Source organism: Podarcis filfolensis (genome assembly GCF_964270895.1).
Source record: "Podarcis filfolensis genome assembly, chromosome: 1".
Lineage (NCBI taxonomy): Eukaryota > Metazoa > Chordata > Lepidosauria > Squamata > Lacertidae > Podarcis > Podarcis filfolensis.
The window spans coordinates 51,952,410-51,974,056 of record NC_139604.1 but is presented as its reverse complement, the minus strand read 5'-3'; the positions used below and the strand labels follow the sequence as shown (position 1 = coordinate 51,974,056).

The following is a 21,647-nucleotide window of genomic DNA, read 5'->3' as shown; positions in this document are numbered from 1 at the left end:
AGTGAGGAGGCCACTGCATCCAATGAGGCTTCTGCATGTTCTCTAGGCCAGGAGTTTGTTATAGGAGGCACAGCCTGGCCTGTGTCTATGACTGCAGCGATTCTTCCCAGCAGGCCAGCTTGGGGAACAGGACTTATCCTCTGGGATATGTAGTTCATGGAAGGAAACAGCTGCTTCCCAACCGAGTCACGCCCATCAGACAACAAAGAGGGAGAAGCATAGGCAGGATCCTTCTCCCACTATGGTATTAACTTTCTTCATTCCCTTCTACAGGCATCGACCGGTATTCAATCTGATGCCATTCAAGGCCACACTTGCTACCCAGCACTTTGGGTTACCTCCAGGGCATCTGTGACACATGAGGGTAAGGTGGGGCTTTCCAGCCCATGAAAGAGAGAGAGAGAGATTTCTTCCTAACAGGCAACATTGGTGCTTTGGCTGCGTGTTCCTCCTATGATGCAGAAAGAGGTGAGAGAAGCAATAAGAAAGGAGGATCTGAACTGCAGAACTGTAAATAGATTTTTCAACCGCTGAAATCTGCTAGAGTGTTATAGAAGCAGCCATGCTACAGATGGAGAGAAAGCTGGCCCTGGTTGAACATTTGCACCTGTTGCTTGTCTCCTTTTTCTATCCCCTGCTGACTGTAGGACATGTTATCATGCACAAAAATCCATCCTGCTTCAAGGCCTCTAGCAGATGCTTTTGACTGAACTGAGGTGACTGCTACTGCTCCAGACATACGGACACTCAAGAAGGCCCATGTCACTCACAAGAGGAAGGCAGACTACGATCGCAGTGGTTTGGCTCCATGACTTCAACAGAGAAAGGATTTCCGCATTAGACCCTGCTGCTTTGGAGAAAAGGCAGGTTGCTTCCAACACAGGACTAAGCACTTAGCAGGCTATTGCATTATTTTTATTGTTGTGATTTTTCATTGTACCTGAACCAGCAACAAGGTGTGAAGCTGACGTGACCTAAGCTGAAGAAAAATAATTTAAGAGGGAACGGGGAGTTCTGAAATTCATGGAAATGCTTTCAAATGTATTTTATACTATTACAGAACACTATGGGGTCACTTTCTGTCAACTTTAGAAAAAACCTAGCTCAGTCCACCATTTTCCTATAGCTGACAACAAGCAACTTGCCATCTTTCCTCTTCAGCCTACAGTAAAAACCAAGGCTTTTGACTACAGTGGTACCTCAGGTTAAGTACTTAATTCGTTCCAAAGGTCCATTCTTAACCTGAAACTGTTCTTAACCTGAAGCACCACTTTAGCTAATGGGGCCTCCCGTTGCTGCCGTGCTGCGGCGCCGTGATTTCTGTTCTCATCCTGAAGCAAAGTTCTTAACCCGAGGTACTATTTCTGGGTTAGTGGAGTCTTTAACCTGAAGCGCCTGTAACCTGAAGCGTATGTAACCCGAGGTACCACTGTATTGAGTTCCCCGAGCAGCAACAGAAGGATTTGCTAGGAGGTAGGTAGCATTTTCCCAGCAGACTTAGTGGGGAGGGTCTCACTACAGGAAAGCATGCAGTTTCTCTTCTTGTTGTTGTGTTCATGTTCTTTGAAATAAACTTTCATATTAAGACACAGACTATATGCAAACAAGCATGACTACCTTTGTGTGTATGTATGCATAAGGTACTTGGATATTCCAGGGAAGCAGAAAGTTCCTGGGGATAGTTACACCTTTTCTTTCAACACCCATCTTGCATCCCACCCATCTTGTATCCACTGGAGGCCACATGTTCAGTGGCCAGTTGGTGATGCTATTACGTTTCACAGGAGGAGCAATGCATCTCCAGGATAGGGGGCAGCCAATAGGGGGCTCTGCAGATGTTTTGGATTAAAGCTGTCATCAGCTCCACCCAGCATGGCCGGTGGTTGTAACTGTGGTCCAGAACATCTGAAGGGCACCAGATTTGCTGCTCGCTGCTCCAGGAAGAAAAAAAGAAACTAGCAAGGGCACATTTAAAGGTAGGAGAAAGGAAGAGGGTGGACTTCTTTGAATGATAAATAGCAAGGCTGTCACATGCTGATATTATAGTTTTATTATGATAGATTGATAACAGTGTCTTTATTATTAGGCTATTAGGATCTTCTTGTTCAAGTCTTTTCAAATATATTTATGAAAGAAAAATCCACAATGGAATTTTAATGGGGACCCGAAAATTCAAAACACCCTTTGAGAGCATCCTCATCCACACCCAATTCCCCGCTGTTGACCATGCCTTTAAGGCACTCAGCACCCATTAGAGGGACCTCACTGAGTATTTAGAACCACAGTTCCCAGCCATTGGAGTAAGGTTGACTCACACATTGGAAAAGAAGTTCATGCTACAGCTCCTTCCACTCAAAGGGGAAATAATTTGTTAAGAGCCATAGAATCTTTCAGGTGGCAAGAACCCAAAATTCCCTCAGCAAAATACATAAGTTTAGAGCACTGCTGAAACGAGCAGAGAAAGTGAAGGGATTGGGCAGGAGTAACTGAAACAAAACCAAGGCATTGCTCTGGACAGTCTTTCATCTCCCATCCTTCTTTGATACTATTCACTCCAGAAGGATATGTGGACATTTTAGCCTCAGGAGACTCTTACGACGTTTTCATAACTGATTGATACAGGGTAATGCAAAAGTACAGAGCTAAGAAGTCTTGCCTCCTTAAGTTCAGCATCAATTAAGTTCCATTGGTGATTAAGGCACACGCGTTAACAGTAAATGGCCTCACTCAGGGCTGACATGTGGCCAAGCTGGGTCAGAGGTACTACTTCTAGGATGATTCTGGGCAGAAGGGATTGATTGGGTGGTGCGCCAGCACAGCTGACACCCCCACAAACCCCAAATCGAGTAGGCACAGGAGTTACAGAAACTGTGAAGGGGGGGGAATAGTAAAACCAACCTCATGTGCTAGTAAATACCACCACTTCGTGTTTAGCCACTCCAGTTTTTGAGGAAGCTGCCCTCTGTAAACATGCAAGTGCTCTAACGAGGACCAGGGACAGCATCAAGAGCATCAAGAGGTGATGAGGATTCTATTGCTAGAAAAACCTCCCAATGTGCCATGTTTGGTTTTTTATCAGAATGATACCACTAATGAACTGCTCCAGGAAATGACTTTCCCCATCCACTACATGACAGCAACTCTGCCATTCAAGTATAACTGGTAATGGACATGGGGGGAAAGGCAGAAAAGGTATGCACACAAGGTAAGCTGAACCCAGTTTTCACTGCCCCAGAGTCCATCATAACAGAGGAAACAGATGGCTCAAGAACATGCCTCGAGTTTTCAGCAAACTCAGAAGTCCACAAAGCAAGACCCAACAGTATGAAAGGGGAGGGGTAAGATCTCCTCTGTTCCTGATCATGTAGGTTGGAGAAACGATTGTCAGCCACCATTAAGAGATAAGGCACATAGCATCTCCCTTTGAAATGTGAGGACACAGGCCTGGAATCTGGAGGCGGCAAGGAAGAGGGTTGCTGGGAGGAAGCCAAGGCAACGCTGGTGCATCAGAGTTGCTTCATGATACTGGAAGTGGGAAGAATTTGCCCGTCTTCTTGGTGCGGGAGGCATTCCTGGCAGAAGACAAAACAGGAGAGGGAGACCCCAGAGTGGACATCTATGGCAGCCCCCTTGGCAGCAGCCCCTCTGGGCAGGTGAAAGGAAGGTCAGAGAACCCCCACAACATGTAGGAGCCTCCACACCTCAGGGGCATGGGCACATGGACAGCTGTGGCAACAAGAGTTTGATAACCCTTCCCAAACAAACCCAGTCCTTATCCAAGGATGGTAGCAGCACTCAGTAGCAGCAGGGTTGGGGAATCTTCTTCAGCCGGAAGAAAGCCTTCCCTCACAGGCGACCTTCCTGGTGTGGCAAACTAGTGGTGAGCAGGGCCGGAAGCAAAAGTGGTCAGAGCAGCCGGTGTGACTTATCATTGACTATCTTTGGACTATGTTCCAGCCATACGAAAACCAGAAGTTCTCTCTCACACACCCAAACAGACACTCGCTACTTCTCCATCCAGACAAGCAGAGCACCATCATAGTTTAACAGCACATTCCAGTTAGGCAAAAGCAGGGAGTGGAGCAGTATCTGTGAGGGGAAAGTCCAGGGAGACCCGACAAGGAGGCCTTGATGGCTGCATTCAGCTCACAGGTCCCCTTCCCCTGCAACCCCACAAAATGCACCCCAGGCAGCTGTGCCAGCTCACTTACGAGGGTGGGAAGGTGGTCCCAATGCAGTCCCATAGCTTATTAGGGAGACAGCCACCTCCTGGGCTCATATGGATGGTGCTGACTTCAGGGGGAGTCAGAGGAAAGAAGATCTGGTCTGTGGGTGGAAGGTTGGAGGGAAGTATTAGGTCTAGCTCCCCACCACCACCACCACCACCACCCTGTCCTTCGGAGGATCACCAAAACTGAGTAAGGATGGGGCTCTTATATTTCTTCCTCCCCAAGCCACCCACACTTCAGTTCACCTTGCTCATTCACGATGCTGGGCTTTTGCACCAAAGGCACCAGGTTCTCCTGCTCTTCTCCCACAAAATGTCTCCAGAACGAAAGAGGCAGTGCTAAGAGATTGCTAACCACCTGCGGGGGAATGGAATCATGTTAGCTTTTGTCTGCCGCCTAATCATGGAAATTCTTCCCTATCTGCCCCACCGGGCCTTCATTAGCTGGTTCTAGCTTATGTTCCACAGAAGTGTCTATCTGCCCATTGTTTTCACATGGATTCAGTTCTCATCATAAATTTATTGACAATGTGGTAGAGATGAGAGCTTGCAAAAACGCAAGCTTGGAGGAACAGTGAAAGCTGGCACTCTCACAAGCTAATATTTGAAACAAAGCATTCAGAATAATTCTCTGAACTCTACTACTTGAGATGCAAGAGCACTGATTAAGCGGCAGTCAGTTACACCCCATTTGTTACCTTGACTTTTGAATTTCTCACTGCAGCTTTTATGCTCTTATGAAATTTTATGGAATAAGGAAGCCATGGCACATAGCAAGGGCTCACTTGCTGAATTTTGCACTGGGCTAAAATTAGCGTTTCTGGGAATCTCAGCTCCCCCCACCTTTTAATATAAAAAAGCAAGTTTCTAGCCCGTAAGACAAAAATATAATATTAAAAATCTGTTTAAAATGCTTGGCAAAGTCTCAGAAGTAAGCAGGATTTCCCACAGTCAGGACTTTGTTCCTGCCTTTGTCACAATTAGCAGAAGCATTTCTCCAAGATCAGGGTACCTCCCCACATTCCACTGAGTTCACAAGAGCTACCCTGGTGCAACAAAAATAATCAATCCTCAGTTCCAAACTACATCAGGATTTTGCTTGATGTACAGTCTGAGCATTGTGCAGTCTTTCCTGCAGTCCCACAGAGGGTCAGAAAAAAATTAAATACTGCACACAAGTAACAAATACAGGTTACATCTGTTACCAGGCATTGACGTGGTGTGTCTTCCATGATGATCCGTGGGGAAGGGCTAGGAGTACCGTGCCCAACTAGAGTCGGTCCAAAGATACGTGCTAGGTTGTGCCGGTCCATTCGACACTGAGGGCTCTGCATGACCCTAAGGATAGAGAGATGGATCCATGGAGTCAAAGGCCAAAGGCCAAAGCAGAATCCTCTAACCCAAAGGTACAAAGCCCAGCTATATCCATAACATTCAGGGTGTCCATAACATGGATGGTGGGCATCAGAGCGGGGTCAGAAACCATGGTTCACACAGGCCACACAATGGGTGAAGCAACCAAGCCCACAAGACAATTGCAGGGGACAAGATTAGACAAAACCCCTCATTAGCAGAAAATGTATTCCTGACACCGTTTGATGCAACAGATATCCATTATGTTTGTTTCTTTTAAGTGAGAAGTGCATTATCTGATGTAGCAAATAAGTGCCCCAAAACAGGTTTCTGAACAGTTACTGTGGATCCAATCAATGAACAGAAAAGAGTGGTGTTCAAACCTATTGTGCAAGACAGGAAAATACCCACAGTAGCAAGTGGTGCAGCCAGCACTTTCAACAAGGATTGATGATGGAACAATTGTCAGATACTTATCTGCTTGCCCTTGTACAGAGTAAGAAAATTAAGAAAAGGAAGACCTTTATGAAATGAAATGTAAAGGCCTCTGCCTTTACAAATGGGGAAGCAAATTCACAACACTCCTAACATGCAGAAACAGTATTATGTTGTTTCAAAGGAAAATACATGGCTTGAACATGCAGTGTCACCTTTTGCCAAGGCAGAAATCTCCACCAAGTTGAGGGAAAGTTTTGCACATTTTAGAGTCCCAGGTATCCCTTCAAGCCTAAAATCTGCCCTCACCAGCTTACCTATGGAGATGCAGCACCAGAAAAGCCAGAGTGTCCCTATTGGCCAGGGGCAACTTCATCACAACATGGCAGAGTGCAGTCTGGCGAGCAGCTTCATCTGGAATTTCTGGGTGGGAAGAAAATAGTGCTATGAGGTTGGGGGGGTCTCATTACTACCACTCCAGAAAAGGCACTTTCCACCTACAGCCTTGTCCAAACTTACCTGAAGCACGCAGGAAGGCAGGGTGCAGGGCAAAGGTCACTAGAGGTTCCTTCAGGCTCCTCAGAAAGTCCTTGAGAACCCCACAGATCACATTGACATCAGCCACCTGGTCCAGTGAGGGAAGTGCTCCTCGGGCATAAAGCAGCTTGCGCTTCCATTCTCGAATGAGGTGCTCTGAACCTGGCACTCTGTATAGCCCAGCCTGCAGATCACGAGGAGCAAAAGACAAGAGGAACAGATGCACACACAAAAGCTTGTAACGGCCACTAAGGTACAGTCCCAGCTGGCACTTCAAGCCTGGAATCATTACCACTAGTCAGAAGCATCTGCCAGCACCATTTTGTGGCCTTGCCTCTTTCTGCTTTTTAAAGATGCCACGGCCATTTTGTGTTATGCCACACCCTCATGGATACTTTAGGACTTGAAATGTGAAAGACAGGGCCTTGGATTGGGCCTGGAATTATATAATTAACTCCTGTGGCTGGATAAAAACAGGCACTGGGTATGCAAGCCCATCTCCCACCACCAGTAAGGAGGGTAGCAGAGGCAGAGAGTTCCAGGCCTAGGGAGAAGGTCAGAGCAGGCAACACCAACACAGGATGTCCAATGAGAAAGCTCAGAGCATGCAGAATGCAAAGAACGAGGGGACAGATAAGGAGAACAGCAGCAGCAGCAGAGATCAGAAGTAAGATTATCAAGAGCCTAAAGAGGCTGAGAGGAATTTGGGGAAGAAAAAGTAGCCAGTGAACAGAAATATACAAATATTAAAAATGCATTAGAAAACCAAACCACCAGCCAAGATGAAAAAGGAAAAGAAGCTCAGAAGTCAGGAGAAGCAAGTGAACTAAATGCAACACCTCTAACCCAACAGCTAGCATAGGGGAAGTAGGGCAAAAAGAAAAATATCACAGAAGTTGTGCAGTGACAGAATTAGATGTGGAAATCCAGGTTGATGACAGTTAAGAGTAAACCATCAGCAGCTCAACCAGCCTTTCAGAGCCCCACTGCTGCCCCCCCCAACGCACTTACCTCCTTCAGGCCACGCCTTTCCACTTGATTCACACACTGGATGACTAGTGGGGGCACCAGAGGTGGGGTGGAGGGTGCAAAATCTGCCAGAATGCCCTGAGAAGACACGGGGAACCTTAGAAGAGGCAGCTGGTAGTCGGGGGTATACTGTCTGACAGTGGAGGAAGAACACAGGCATTGTGGCTCGTAGCCATTGATCATGGCTAGTAGCCATCAATGTGGATTGGGGGGAAACAGCTCAGCCATACCTGCCACACACAAGTCACACCAGCCTCCCGAATTGCTCTTGCCCCCGGCAAAGCCGGCAGCACTGCAATAAAAGCCCCATGAGCTCCCATCCCAGGGAAGCGTCCTCACCTCTCTCGCTCTGGGGGAGGCAGTCGGCCTGCACACGGATGGGCTGCGTTCTTTGCACTCAGGATGCACTACAAGCTGGCAGGGCCGACATTTCAGGGCCATCTTCCCAAAGCGCAGGCGGGATTTGCAAACCGCACACGACTCCAGGCTGATCATCTTGTAGCCAGGGAAGAGGGAAGAGCATTAGATGAGCACAGCAGAGATCAAGAGGAAAAAGACCACAGGCTTCCCATAGCTTGCCCCTTTGTACAATATCCCTCTAGCTTGAATTTGTCCAATGGAGCTCTTGGATTTATTTATTGCATTTATACACTGCCTTTCTGCCAAAGCGGTTGACAGTTTTAAAACATCAAATAAATGATACAAAAAGCATAGTTGGCCCAGGGGTAGGTGGGGAGGGGAGAGTCCAAGTGGCACAGCCTCTGGTGCTGCCCCTGCCTGCCCCCCACCCCGATCTCTTCTTCATGGAGCTTTTTTTTGTAGGTATATTCCACAACATGTTACTGGCATGATCCTTAGTTCCTTAGTGGTGGATTTGTACTGGAGAACCCACACATCATTCCACTTTATCAGCTATCCTGAGATGCTTTCAAAATGTTATTGCATGATTGCCACCAGGGTGAGCGCTCTTGGGCAAGACAGAAGCAGAACTTTTGTGGTATGCAGTGTTACAAGATTTTAACAGGAAGTTATGAGACTTGCACAAAATTGGAAACAAATGCAGATGGTTGGTTTAGGAGAACCCAGTCAACCTATCATTAAGAGCACTTGAAAGCATCCCAGCAGATAAGCACTCCAGCTCAGGTCGTTGCTGAGAGGCAGCCCTGTTCCTCTTTTCTCACCGTCTTGGAAGTAAAGTGGTGCTCTTGGAGGGGTGGTGTTCCCTGTGTGGGAGAAGGAGAAAAGGGGTCCTGAACACCCCTCAACTCAGTCCTAATCTTCGTGCCAATGGTGTCACTCTCAGCCTGGCTATTACCGGTACTTCTGCCTGACCCCTCACTGCTGCCCCAGAAGGAAGTGACGTCTGTGGAGAGAAGACCACACATCAGAGACACATTTAAAGGCATGGACACTTTCGTCCAGCGTTCAAGCTGCCACCTCCCAGAAGGCATTGTTGGATCTTAGCACTGGTCTGCCTACTTCCATCTGCAGGCTCCCATTTGGAGTATGACGCCCTGGGGGTGCAGAAGCCCACAATCCAGAGCTCAGTGTGACTGCTCTGTGTGGACGGAGTTGGCCAGGAACCTGGGCTAAGGTGGGGCAGACAACTTGCTCAATCCCCTCCAGTGGTCCTGGGCTTGGGAGCATGGTGGCGGTCAACTGTCCAGAGGACAGACAGGTGGGAGAATGGACTCAAAAGTTTGCAAACCAGACCCCATCTTTAAAGGAGGGGGAGACAAGCCAAATATCTCCCTGCTCCTCATAAAGCCATTCTTGCTATTTTAGCTCCTATGAATACAAACCTACACATCTGAGATCACTATTAAACCATTTGGACACACTCAGGGTCTGCCTGCCAGTCTCCTGCACATAACATGGCTCGTGGTTTTGTGGTTCTACACTTCCTCCTCCTCCTCTAAACCAGCACCACCTCCTAATCTGTTTGGACTGCACACCCTTTCTTCAAAGGAAAGGCATAAGTACCCTGAGCATGTACTGAGTAGATTCCCCATCCCCACTTACAACTAAGGAAAACGGGATAGCAATGAGGAGCCCAAGCAGAACAGGATCTTTTGTCCCTTCACTGTCCCCAACTCCCTTTACAGCATTCTGGGAACAGCCTATTTTCCATTTTGGAAATGGAAAAGCTTACTGCAGCATATTCTCTAGTTCTACTGCTAAACCTTCTGTCAACACTCATTACCTAACCATGTCTGCCCACCTTCAGAACAGGCCAGGCCACACCCAAAAAAGAAGGAGGGAAGAGGCACCTGAGCGTGTGGACAGGCAACGTCTCTGCTGGGATCGGCGACGGGGCACCACAGGAATAGGGGGCAAAACGTGGGCAGTGGCTCCGGATCTCAGAGTCGCCACAGACATCTTATTGGCCTGGCAAGATTGGAGGGGAGGGGCAGAGAATGATGAATGACAGTCTTGATCAAACCCCTTTAAATGAAGGATGCAGGATTATTCACACACACACACACGTTCAAAGGAATCTTAACCCTAAGAGCTTGCAGAACGTAAGGGAAACCCCCTGTTTTACTTGAAGCTTCATTGCCCTGTTTGATCATGCCACGTATAACACATACCCTGCTGTGCAATCTACCACATTGCAATATCTTTTTATCAGAGCCATTTATTATCAGAGCTGATTTTTCAATGGTGTCAAAGGTTGCAGGCTGGGTCTTCCCTCGCACAGAGATACACACGAGGGCATCGCCAGGTACTTACACTAGGAGGCGGAGGTGCCACAGATGTTTGTGCAGATTTGGTTGTTGCCACTGGCTGAATCAGGGGCACGAGGGAGGAGCACTGGAAGAGAGAAACAGGTGTGAGAGCAACAGGAAGACAGATCCACGTAATTCCAGGTGAGAGAAGCTCAGCACAAATTGCTTGCCATTTTTCAGACTATCAACAAGACAGAGCAAAGTAAATGGTGGGATACAGACGAAGACGTTTTCAAATATTTGAATGTGTAATTAGAATTGCATATGCGTAAGGAAGATTTATCTCCTTCTGTCCAGTTGTGGTCTCTGATGAAACAGATGTTTGAGGCAGGCACACAGGACTAATATAGGATGGGTGCTTCAGTTCTGGAATATGTGGCAGCTGAAGGACAGGATGCTTCCCAGCACCACCTTCACTTACCCCTTTGTCTCTGCCTTTGAGGGATTTTATCACTTCCAAATCCTAGAAGAAAACAGAAAAGGAAAGCATGAGAAAGGATGTAGACACATTTGTAGCTCATGGGCTACTAAAATGAAGGCCCACCCTGAGCTTGAGCACATCTTGCCACTTCTTCCCATCTCAAGTTTTGAACTGTGTGTATACATACATACATACATACATACATACATACATACATACATATGCATCCTTTTAAAAGCTTCTGCATATAGCCACCTGTATCAGATTGTATCTACATCCCAGAAGCCTCTTCAGCATTCACAGTATGCACATGTGTTTCAATAGCTATAAGAATCTGTCTACTTGTATTCATCAACAACACACATGTTTCTTACTAAGGTTCCATATTCTTGTTTTCTGCAAGAAGCTACCCTAAACCCTGGCATTCTGGCTATAGTCAAGTAGATTGCTGGTGTGCTTTTAGTTTGTTGCTGGTTTTATTTCATTTTTTAAAAAAGTTGTAATTGTTTTTACTTTATTCTTTATGTAAAGTATTTTGAGTGTTGTTGTTTTTTTACCATCAAGTAATAAGTACAGAGTTGCCTGCAATCTGCATTAGGAGGTGTGCCTGCCTCCATCATAATTAACTTTACAGAGGAATTTGTAAACATCCCTGTTTATCCAGGCATTTGGGGGATGAGGAATAGTTCCTGGCAACCCCACGACCATTGGATGGAAGAATGTTTTGAACTGAAGCTGTGTTCATATGTTTTTAACCGTTTTAGAATGTTTTTGCTTAATTTTAAAGTTGTGTATCTGTTTGTTGACCTGGGGAGGAAGAGCGAGGTATTAATGCAATAATAAATACGCAAATAAACAATTCAACTACATTACACCTGTCACGGTATCTGGTCTCCAAATAATCTGTGCTTTCATTAGAACAAGGTGCCCATTTCTCACCCCAAAACAGCAAATAAATGTTTGAACCTATGAAGGGTGTTGACAACTTGCTTTACACAAATACGCACCAGTTACGTCAAAGGCTGGTTTAGTCCTGCTCCTCCTCACATCGTTTAGTCTTTTTAAAAACGGCAAAGCTATTTTGCTTTCCCTTGTTGTTGCTAGAATAGTTGCAAGACTACTCTGGAAATCTGGGGAGAAGGGGGAGGGTATGATGGTGCTGCAATACATGCACTTCACAATAGGTGCTCCTCACAGCTGGCTTTCCCTAGTTCAAACCAAATTTTACTAAAATGTTGCATAACTGGTTCTCTCCCCGTAGAACAGAAATTTTTACTGTTTTGGGCATACAAGTGCCACAAGGGTGCTTTCAAACGGTTGCTCTTAATATGTCACATGCATTTTCTCCCTTTGGTGACCAAGCATAATTCCCCCTGAAAGAGTACCGTATTTTTTCGTGTATAACATGCTCCCGTGTATAAGACGCCCCCTATTTTTGGGGACTCAAAATTAAGAAAATGGGGGGAGATTGCCAAGAGTTGTTAAGCTCTTTTGGGGGGGACTGCCCAGAATTGCACATACACTGACAATTTCATGCATTGCCGGGGCTACCCAATTGCTGCTGCGGCAGCCAATCGCCAAAAAAACTCGCCAAAACCACCAATCGGCCGCCCTATCGTCACTGAGAAACTCCAACTCGTGGCAGCAGCCAATCGCACGTCCTCCCTCGGCACTACCCATGTATAAGACGAGCCAAGATTTTTAACATAATTTTTTAAGTAAAAAAACCCCTCGTCTAATACATGGAAAAATATGTTACTTTGTTTCAAACCAACTCCCTTCCACATATACTGTCTCTGTTCATATTGATGTGTATCTCTGAAAACATACACCAACATGCAGGGCCTGTTGCAGTAGTACGTGTGGCACCATCGATTTCAAGTGTGAAGCCTTGGCTTCTGCTCCTGTAGAGCACAGAGATCTCAGTCAACAGTAAACACAAGAGTCTGACTGTGTCCTGGAGCTTTCAGTTCTGACCTGGCAAGCCTGGGAGGAAGGGATGCTTACTTACCACTTCGTCATCCGAGTGATCAAAGCTGATGTCAGATATGATTGAGGCGCCAAGTCCTTCCACTGCAGACGGCCTACAGAGAAGAGTAACACAGGGGCTGTATCACAAATAACAGCCTCATATCATGCCTGTCTCTCCCACTCTTGCTATATAGCTCAGTTCTTCTAATCCAGTATCTTCTCCAAACACCCATCGTTTTTTGTTTTTTTTTAATGTGGGGATACCATTGTGGGAAAGCTACATTAACACACTTGCTGTGTTGTTCTGGCATTGTGGGTTTGCATATGAACTAGTTGCCTATCATTATTGTTATTTTCAGTATGCATTTCAAGGGGCCCCTTCAAACCTGTAGAATTGGCACTTGGTTTTTTTTATACTACTTCTCAATCATAGGAGCCAACTCCTAGGGGCCAAAGGGTCTTTGCACCCCCAATAAAATAGTTGATGGGCATTGCCATGCAAATGGTGTGTATACACTGTGTCATGGAATGAAACATGCAGGTTGATGCCTACATGGGCCCCCCAATGTTTTATTCAAGTTGGCACCCCTGTTCTGAATGTGGATATTCACACCAGTATATCGGTATTTATTTTGAAAGCCTTTTGCCCCAAATCATGTGTGTGTGTGTGTGTGTGAGTGTGTGTGTGTGTGTGTGTGTGTGTGAGAGAGAGAGAGAGAGAGAGAGAGAAAGAGAGAAAGAGAGAAAGAGAGAAAGAAAGAAAGAAAGAAAGAAAGAAAGAAAGATGGAATGATTGTACTTATGGTAACAACTACCTGCACATCTGAATCACCAGAAACTTTCTGCAAACAGTAATAATTTGATTCTGCCCATTATTGGAACCAGCAGGAATTAGGCAACTAAGCTGAGAGATAAAACTGATCTGCTATGTACCGTATTTTTCGCACCATAGGACGCAGTTTTTCCGTCTTAAAAACTAAGGGGGAAAGTCTGTGCGTCCTATGGAGCGAATGCAGGGGGGGGGAGGCAGGCAGGAAAAGCCCCCAAGAGCAACACACAAGCTTCGTGCGGCTCTTGCGGGCTTTTCCCCAGGAGGGAGAAGGGACTGACACCGCCAGTCAGTCCCTTCTCCCTCCTCTAGAAAAGCCTTGCGCAATCTCTCCAGCCGCGGGGAGGCTGCGCAAGGCTAAAGACGAAGCCAGGGCAGTGAGCGCAATCCATCCCCTCGCTGCCCGGGCTTCCTCCTTAGCCTTGCGCGCCTCTCCAGGAAGCCCGGGCAGCGAGTGGGATGGATCACGCTCGCTGCCTTGGCTTCCTCTTTAGCCTTGCGCCTCTCCAGTCGCGGGAGGCTGCGCAAGGCTAAAGAAGACTTTTAAAAAATTTCTCTATCTCTACCTCTTTTTCTTTTTTCGTCCTTTCTCCACCGCCTTCTTTTCCTCTGGATCAGTGTTTTTATCTAGATTAACGTTTTAGTTTGGAGGGGGGGATATTATAAAAAAGGAAACTTGGCAGCTTTTATTTTAGTATACAATAAAAACAGATTAAACAAAACACAAAAGAAGGAAATAGCACAGAAGAAGAAGAGAAAAGGGAAAGCCATTTACCAGAGGTAGATCTTAACCCTTGCCTCACCTGGGAGCTTCTCTGGGCAGGAATTCCCTCGGCTTAAGTGGGGTGGGGGGAGAGTGGCAGGTAGGGGGGTACCTACCTAGACACTGAAGCCACGTGTCTCTCCAATGAAAATTGGGAGTGGGCATTGTGTGAAGTGGCTGTGGATCTCCTGCCGCAGACGTGTAGGACTGTATAGAGTTGGGAGGGCCACCCGAGGGTCATCTAGCCCAGCCCCCTCACAATGTAGGAATCACAGCTAAAGAACGCCAGGCAGATGGTCCCCCAACTGCTGCTTAAAAGCCTCCAGTGGTGGAGACCCCCAACACCTTCCAAGGTCATAGAATTGCAGGGTGGGAAGGGAACCCCAGGAGTCATCTAGTCCAGCCCCGGTGGACAGCGGGCCCGATCCATCCCGTTGCGCAAGGCTAAAGATGCTGCTCAAGGCTAAAGAGGAAGCCAAGGCAGTGAGCGGGATGGATCACGCTCGCTGCCTTGTCTTCTTCTTTAGCTGCGCTGGAGAGGTTTAGCTTCTGGCTGGAGAGGTTGCGCGGCTATGGATCCTGCTCGCTGTCTTGGCTTCTTTGCTCTTTGGGGCTGGGGGGGGGACCCAGGTTTCCCCCGCAGCCCCGAGAAGCTCTGGGAGAAGCGGACAGGCTGCACGCAGCCTGTCCCTTGCTCTTTGGGGCTGGGGGGGGGATAATATTTTTTCCCTTGATTTCCCCCTCTAAAAACTAGGTGCGTCCTGTGGTCCGGTGCGTCCAATAGAGCAAAAAATATGGTATTTGGGCTGTAGGATGTATACACAATACACAACTGTTTGATTGAATTTCAATTATTGTATGATTTGTGGCATGTGTGAAACCAGAGATTTACATATGCCCATTTTTAAAAACAAAAATATCCAGACAGGACTCAGGGATTGATTTGCTTGCCTGAGAGAAGCTGCAATATCAGCTGTCGTAAGTACTCCCTTGCCACTCACCACTTGCCAGGCAGCAGGGTGCTGTGGCTGAAACGTGGCCTTTCTAAAGCCGCCAGGGCTGAGCGCTGGTCCTCATTGAAAGGACTGATTTGTGAATCAGCCATCAGGTAGTCATAGATAAGCTGCAGCTTGCGCTCCTGAGAGGGATGAAAAGGGGTGAGGGGTGAGTAGAACAATGGAGACCCTGTTGGAATGAAGAATGTAGCAGTCTTCAAGTGCAGCCGCTTTGCAGCTGTAACTATGTTCAGACTGGTACATCCCTCCTTAGGGTGGGGAGCACCTAGTTCTCCCAAGCCAACCTAATGCAAGTGAACTGTTTTTGCCTGGGATGCATGTCCAGGACTGCAACTGACTATGCACTAAATACATCCAAGTTCTGTGCTCCCAAAGTCCAAAATTCTGCAGTCTTAATTTCATGAGAACAGTAAATTTCCACCTGCTTGCTGCATAGCTCAGTGTCTAAGCTACTGAGTCACATCAGCTCCTGGCAGCTTTTATGAGACCTGAAACAGCACAGCTGTAGTTGCAGCAGTCTCTTGTCCATCTATCGTGCCAAACACTAGCTTCTATTCGGGTTGTGCTTAAAACTTCCTTCTTGCTCCAGCCACATCTCTTTAGTTCCCAAGTTCTGTGGCAGCACCTCCCCGCTCCAGGTTTAGATATTATTCTTCGCAGCATGCATCACTCTGACACAACACAAACCATTCACCTACTAGGCTTTATCGCCCTAAGAACATAATACGACGGGCATCATTATTTGGTTGGAATCTTATTTGCTCTTGTTTTCTGCTGTTGCTTTTCGGCATATGAATTTTACTTTTCACTGTTACCCACCCTGGAAGTGCTTTTTGGCAATGAACAGTGGGATACAGGTCCTTCAAGTTAAATAGTCTTGTTGATCAGACCAAAGGTCCTGTATCCTGTTTCTCAGAGGGTGCCTCTGGAAAGCCTAGGCCTCTGGATGGGACAGCCCCCTCTTGCTATTTGTTCTCCCACCAATTGGTATGCAGAAGCCTGCTACCACAGATCCTGGAAGCAGTACAGAGCAACCATGACAGGCAGCAATTGATAGCCTTATACATGATGCATTTATCTTTAAAACCCATATAAACTGGTGGCTGTCGCTACAATTTGCTACACCTTAATTAGGAGCTTGTGAAGAACTACGTAGGGAAGTGCTATAGCTCAGCGGTAAAGCATCTGCTTTGTATGCAGATAGGTCCAATCCTTGGCATCTTCAGGTAGGGCTGTCATTGCCTCCTGGCCCCTGGAAAGAAGATGCTTCCAGTCAATGTAGACAAATACCAAGCTAGATGGACCAAAACCCAGAACTCAGTACAAGGCAGTTTCCTTATGGTCTGTCCTTAATGGCCTCATATTCTAACATGAGAAGGGGAGAAAAAGTCCCCCCATCTACTTTTCTCCACTGTGCCCCTCCAAGAACCTGCTTTTCCAGCTCAGCTTCTGCCCGATGCCTTTTCTTCATCTCCACCTCCACTTGGTTGCGGGCGTGTTTCAACTTCACTTCCAGGACTGAACATTCGTACTCCGACTGGCGCAGCTTCTCCCTTGCTCCCTGCAAGTCGCAATCCAGGCGGCAGCATCGCTGGCGCATCCCCTCGAGACATTTGGCAATCTGGAGGCAGTCTAGATTGGGCAGAAACAAGCATTGTGACATCCATAAAGGTTCTCAATGAGGCAACAGCAATGAAAAGAGAACTAACTGTGTGGAGTGGACTCTTTCTAAGTCAATGAGTCATTCTATTATTATTTTTTCAAAAAAAGTATTAGTTTTCCAAATTTATAAAAAGAAATAACATTATAAAACACAGAACAAAAGAAAACACATTACGATACAAAAGAAAAAGATAAAAGCAATTATTTCTTCCAAGATCCAATTTACCTTACATTGTTAGCCGACTTCCTTGAATCCTCCCCTAACTGAATTTCTTGTAACAGTTCTCCAAAGTCATATTTCTATTAAAATTAACTTCTTCCATTTACTATCCTCTTCTCTTTTATTAGTATTCTAATCCTTAATGTTTTACAACGCATTCTTATTCTAGTCCTAAGCCTATTTGTTACTTCCAAGTGACTTCTAATTATCTTATATTACAATATTTAGCTAAATATTCTTTAAATTTCTTCCAATCTTCCTGTGTCTCCTCTTCTTTCTAGTCCCGGATTCTTCCAGTCAGGTCGGCCAGCTCCAAAAAGTCCAACATCTTCATATGCCATTCATCTATTGTTGGTATTTCTTGCGATTTCCAATTTTTGGCCAAAAAAAGTCTTGTCGCTGTGGTGGCATACAAAAACACTCTAACATCTTTTGGGGGCAGTTCCAATCCTATTATTCCAAGTGGAAAGGCTTCTGGTTTCTTAATAGATGTATTTTTCAACATTTTTTCCAATTCATAATAATTTTCCCCCCAGAAGTCTTTTGCCTTAGGACACATCCACCACATATGGTAAAAAGTTCCTTCTTTTTCCTTGCATTTCCAACATTGGTTAACATTTGTATGATACATCTATGCTATTTTCACTGTTTTAGAACAGTACATGCAGTAAACTTAACCCCTTTCTTCCAAAGACTTTCCCAATCTTCCAACATTATATTGTGTCCAACATCTCTTGCCCAATCAATCATCACAGATTTAACTTGTTCATCCTTTGTATGCCATTCCAACAATAAATTATACATTTTAGATAGATTTTTAACATTGGTATCTAGCAACTCCGTTTCCAATTTGGATTTTTCTGTTGCAAAACCATTTTTCTTATCAAGCTTATACAGTTCATTAATCTGATAATATTGTAGCCAACCATCCAATTTATCTTTAATTTGGTCAAATGGTCTTAATTTAAATCCTTCATTATCTTCCAACAATAAATCAGCATATTTCAGCCATTTACTCTCCATATTTAACTTTTTCTGGGCCTTTACTTTCATTGGTGAAAGCCACCTGGGTGTTTTCCTTTCTAAGAGATCTTTATATATTATCCACACATTATAAAGAGATTTCCTGATTACATGATTTTTAAAACCTTTATGGGCCGTTATCTTGTCATACAATAAATATGCGTGCCAACCAAATACATTGAAGCGGAGCCATTTAAGCAAATGACACAAGCAAATACAAAAAAAGGCTTGAAATTAACCCCCTTCTTGGACTAGACAATGAATTGGATTGGAGAATCCCAAATAACTCTTATGACCTGAGCCCAATTATGTGATGACACTAACTGAGAAAACCCATATAGTCATCCAGAATCTTGCCACCCTGTTTTTGTCCTGCTCAGAATCAGCATCACCTTCAGATGTCTGGTGGTGGTAGTTCCTGGATCCTCAACGGGTCCACCTCCTTTTTGCTGCTGCCACCTCTGCCCATTTACTTGCCCTTTAAGCCCAAACTAAAGAGCCACCCAGAAGAAGTGGGCAGGGCAAGCCAAGCAGAAATATTGCTCCTCCTCCCTGTCATCGGTTGCTTCATTTGATGGGATCAGGGCCTGCATGTCCCATTTTGACACTTGAGGCACCACCCTGCCCTGCCACTGTGCCAAGGCTGGCACTGCTGCTTGCTCATGATGGAGGTGGCAGGTGAGGTGGGTGATGCACCCTCGGGGATGCTGCCTCAGGTGCTTCCACCAGCTGAGGTATAAACTTCATCCCACCTCATGGGTAGACCGGGTCTGGATGGGACAGGTAAACAGGGAGCAAGGAGAAGAAGAGGGCTTTAGAGGCTGGCACCAGGACCCTTGTTCATCTGATGACGCCAACCCCTAATGCTGACCTTAATTTCAAGCACTACAGTAGCTTTCTACATGGACACTGGATAGCAAAGGACCCTAGTAGGGCAGCAGAGGGGAGAATTTTTCAGCAAAAGGGTCACATTCCCTCATAGGTACCCTGCCGAGGGCTGCATGTTAGTGGTGGGCAAGGTTAGAGGCATAAGAGGATGGAGGAACAGGTGTTGTCACCAGCCTTTGTACGGGAGAAGTCAGAGGCAAATAAGGGACATGGTCAGAGTTCAAGGGCATATGCCAGGCAGGCAAAAGCACTTGAGTGTGGTGATAGTTAATTCAGCCCAGGAATAGTCCTGAGGGCAAAACAGAGGGACCTGAAGGGCTGCATTTCGCCTCTGGGCCTCAAATTGTCCACCCCCTCTAGCAGCATATAAAGAAAGACAACCCTGGAACCTGTTTCCATGCACGGCTAAGTGCCAGGATAGACACACAAACTATTTTTGTAACACAAAACCGATAACACCGAGAAATGCTCACAAACACAAAACAAAGCCAGGCCACAAATCAAAGGAAGTGGGAACTGTTGTCATGGCAATGTGAGCCCAAGAATGAGCAGCAGGGGGGTGCTTTTATTCAGTTCAGTAACAACATAATTACAAGCAATCTAAATATATCAGCTAGCTTAGTACTGTAATGCCATTAACATCCAAATACAGCTACATACTTGTCAGCCAAGCCCAGTCTCTCTGCATTGACTGGGCAGAACAACAAAAGGTTGTTCTGTTTACACTTACTTCTTAACTGGGCAATGGGTGAGAATGCAGTTTGCAAGTTTTCTGAACTTCAGATAAAATTTGTATTTTACAATTAGAAGATCATCTCAAAAATCATTGAAGATTCACGGAAGCAGGGGATGGGTCAGGCTGCAGCCCCCAAGGCATTGTGTGCATTGCTTAATGCACATCAAGCACCATTAGCAATATGTTCAGATTTGTCAAAGGCAAAGGAAGGAGAACCTTGGCCAACCCACCTAGTTCGATGCTGCTGTTGAACTCTATGAGGCTCAAGAGCTGGTCCATGTGGCGCATCAGCTGCGGATACAGGCGATTCATCCTGCTAAAGATACAAGGGTCGAGAGGGAAGCAAAGGCACTCTGGGCTTCAAAAACCAGTTAAGGGAGTGAAGAACAGGCAACGCCCAAGTATGTGTAGGCCCCAGCCCCGTAGGGGCCCAACACCTTTAGTGTATGCGAAACACTAATAAAGAAAAAGCTTCTCCTGAGCATGTACAGAGAGAGTCTTTGCTATGTCACTTCCACCCAACCCCTGCACTTTTAGAGCAGCTTCCAGAAATGAGGCCTGATATGCTTTGAAGAGGAGGCCTAGGAACCACTTTACATTTTCTTTTTCTAAGAAAACATCCTCAGCAAATCTATATATAATACAGAAAAGGCGCGGGGTGGGGTGTGTGCAGGAGAACGTCTTATATCCCACTTACATGTTACTAGGGCATAGAGACTCCAGTCAGGCGAATATGGAAACACACAGACTGCTCGCCGAACAAATTAAGAGCATCAGTGAATCAGCACCTGAGGCTACAAGCCATATTACTGCAGCCACCCACACAAAGCATCCTCCGCCATCGAAGAACCGCTGGGTGAGCCGCGGCGTGTTTTAAGCAACCCGCCTACTTAGAAAGCGCCACCCATCCCCGGGATTAAAGCCGGGAGCCAATTCGGCCTCTTTTTAAGGAGGGACGGGGATCTCGGCAACAAACCCCCCCTCCGCTCTCAGTCGAGGGAAAGCCTTTCTTTTCTGCTCAGCTACCAGCGGCCCCTCCAAAGTTGTTGCGCCTTCTCAGCCCCCTCTGGCTGCGGGTGGCTAGGCCTCGTCCTTAGCAAAGATGTGGGTACACCGGCTCTTTAACAGGTGAGGGGGTTTCCCTCACCCGCCGCCCAGACCTGAGCGGCAAAGCATCCCAAGCCCATCGCTCCAAAGGCAGTCGTGGCGTAGGAGAGTTTCTCTAGGTGGAGATTTTTGCGCCACTTTAAGAATAGCGAGCGCGTCTCCAGGGGGCTGAAAGAGCACGTGCGGAACCCCATCTCCTCCGCTACCTCCCCCGGCTTGGAACAGTTGCGCCACGAAGCTTCCGTGACCTTCATGAAGTCGGGGGAGGCTCCATTCCGGAGCAGGTGAGCGCCACCTTTTCGCCTATACCTTTAGGCCCAAGATGCTCGCATTACCGAGGGCGTTCCTCCTCGCGAGGGGCCGCTGTCCATCCATCTGCACTTTCGGCATCTGCTCCCTGCAGGCAATACCCGTCCGCCCCCAACCACGTGCACATTCCCCGGCCACTCAAGACATCGCGCCGTGCTTCTGAGGAAGGGGCCTGCAGCCCGTGAAACTTTGGCTTTACTTCTTTTAAGGTGGTACTAGGCTCCTTGATTTCATTTCCCCATCTCCAGCGTACCTGGGCATTTTGTTCAGGGGTGTGATTGGGTCAGGGGTCCTGGAATCACTACCCACAGCGATTCTGCAGGGGAGTTTGCCACTTTCTGGGATTTCTGGTTTGTTGGACTCGTGTGTCTTCCTTCGACGTTCAGAGGCA

The 21,647-nt window shown here is 46.6% G+C and overlaps 2 protein-coding genes across 22 annotated transcripts in view; one reads left to right on the top strand and one right to left on the bottom strand.

Moving 5' to 3' along the window:
• Nucleotides 1–2,139, top strand: part of PRKAG3 (protein kinase AMP-activated non-catalytic subunit gamma 3) — a 19,936-nt gene extending 17,797 nt beyond the window's left edge. For 4 of the 14 annotated variants that reach the window (XR_014539531.1, XR_014539532.1, XR_014539533.1 and 1 more), the window contains 2 exons: nt 274–936; nt 1,424–1,607. Coding sequence is in view for 7 of the 14 variants with exons in the window: in XM_083575547.1 (XP_083431673.1) it covers nt 274–390 (117 nt within the window). In the remaining 7 variants the exon portion in view is untranslated. Of the gene's footprint in view, nt 1–273 lie in introns of all 14 variants that reach the window. The other 10 variants (XR_014539529.1, XM_083575547.1, XM_083575549.1 and 7 more) reach the window with 3 other exon arrangements.
• Nucleotides 2,047–21,647, bottom strand: LOC310744305 (rac GTPase-activating protein 1-like). 8 transcript variants are annotated; one of them, XM_083575411.1, is made up of 17 exons: nt 21,283–21,647; nt 20,071–20,156; nt 16,741–16,943; nt 15,297–15,433; nt 12,744–12,816; nt 10,733–10,774; nt 10,316–10,396; nt 9,853–9,970; nt 8,764–8,945; nt 7,922–8,077; nt 7,565–7,660; nt 6,536–6,737; nt 6,334–6,439; nt 5,434–5,566; nt 4,475–4,586; nt 4,212–4,326; nt 2,047–3,572 (listed from the first exon to the last, which is right to left on the bottom strand). In XM_083575411.1, exons 1-17 carry the CDS (start codon nt 21,381–21,383, stop codon nt 3,518–3,520), a joined length of 1,998 nt encoding a protein of 665 aa, XP_083431537.1. In that variant the 5' UTR covers nt 21,384–21,647; the 3' UTR covers nt 2,047–3,517. The 8 variants fall into 8 exon arrangements, with proteins under 8 accessions (XP_083431537.1, XP_083431536.1, XP_083431542.1 ...); XM_083575410.1 differs by having other exon boundaries at nt 12,744–12,821; nt 15,299–15,433; XM_083575416.1 differs by having other exon boundaries at nt 12,744–12,821; nt 15,299–15,433; nt 21,257–21,363.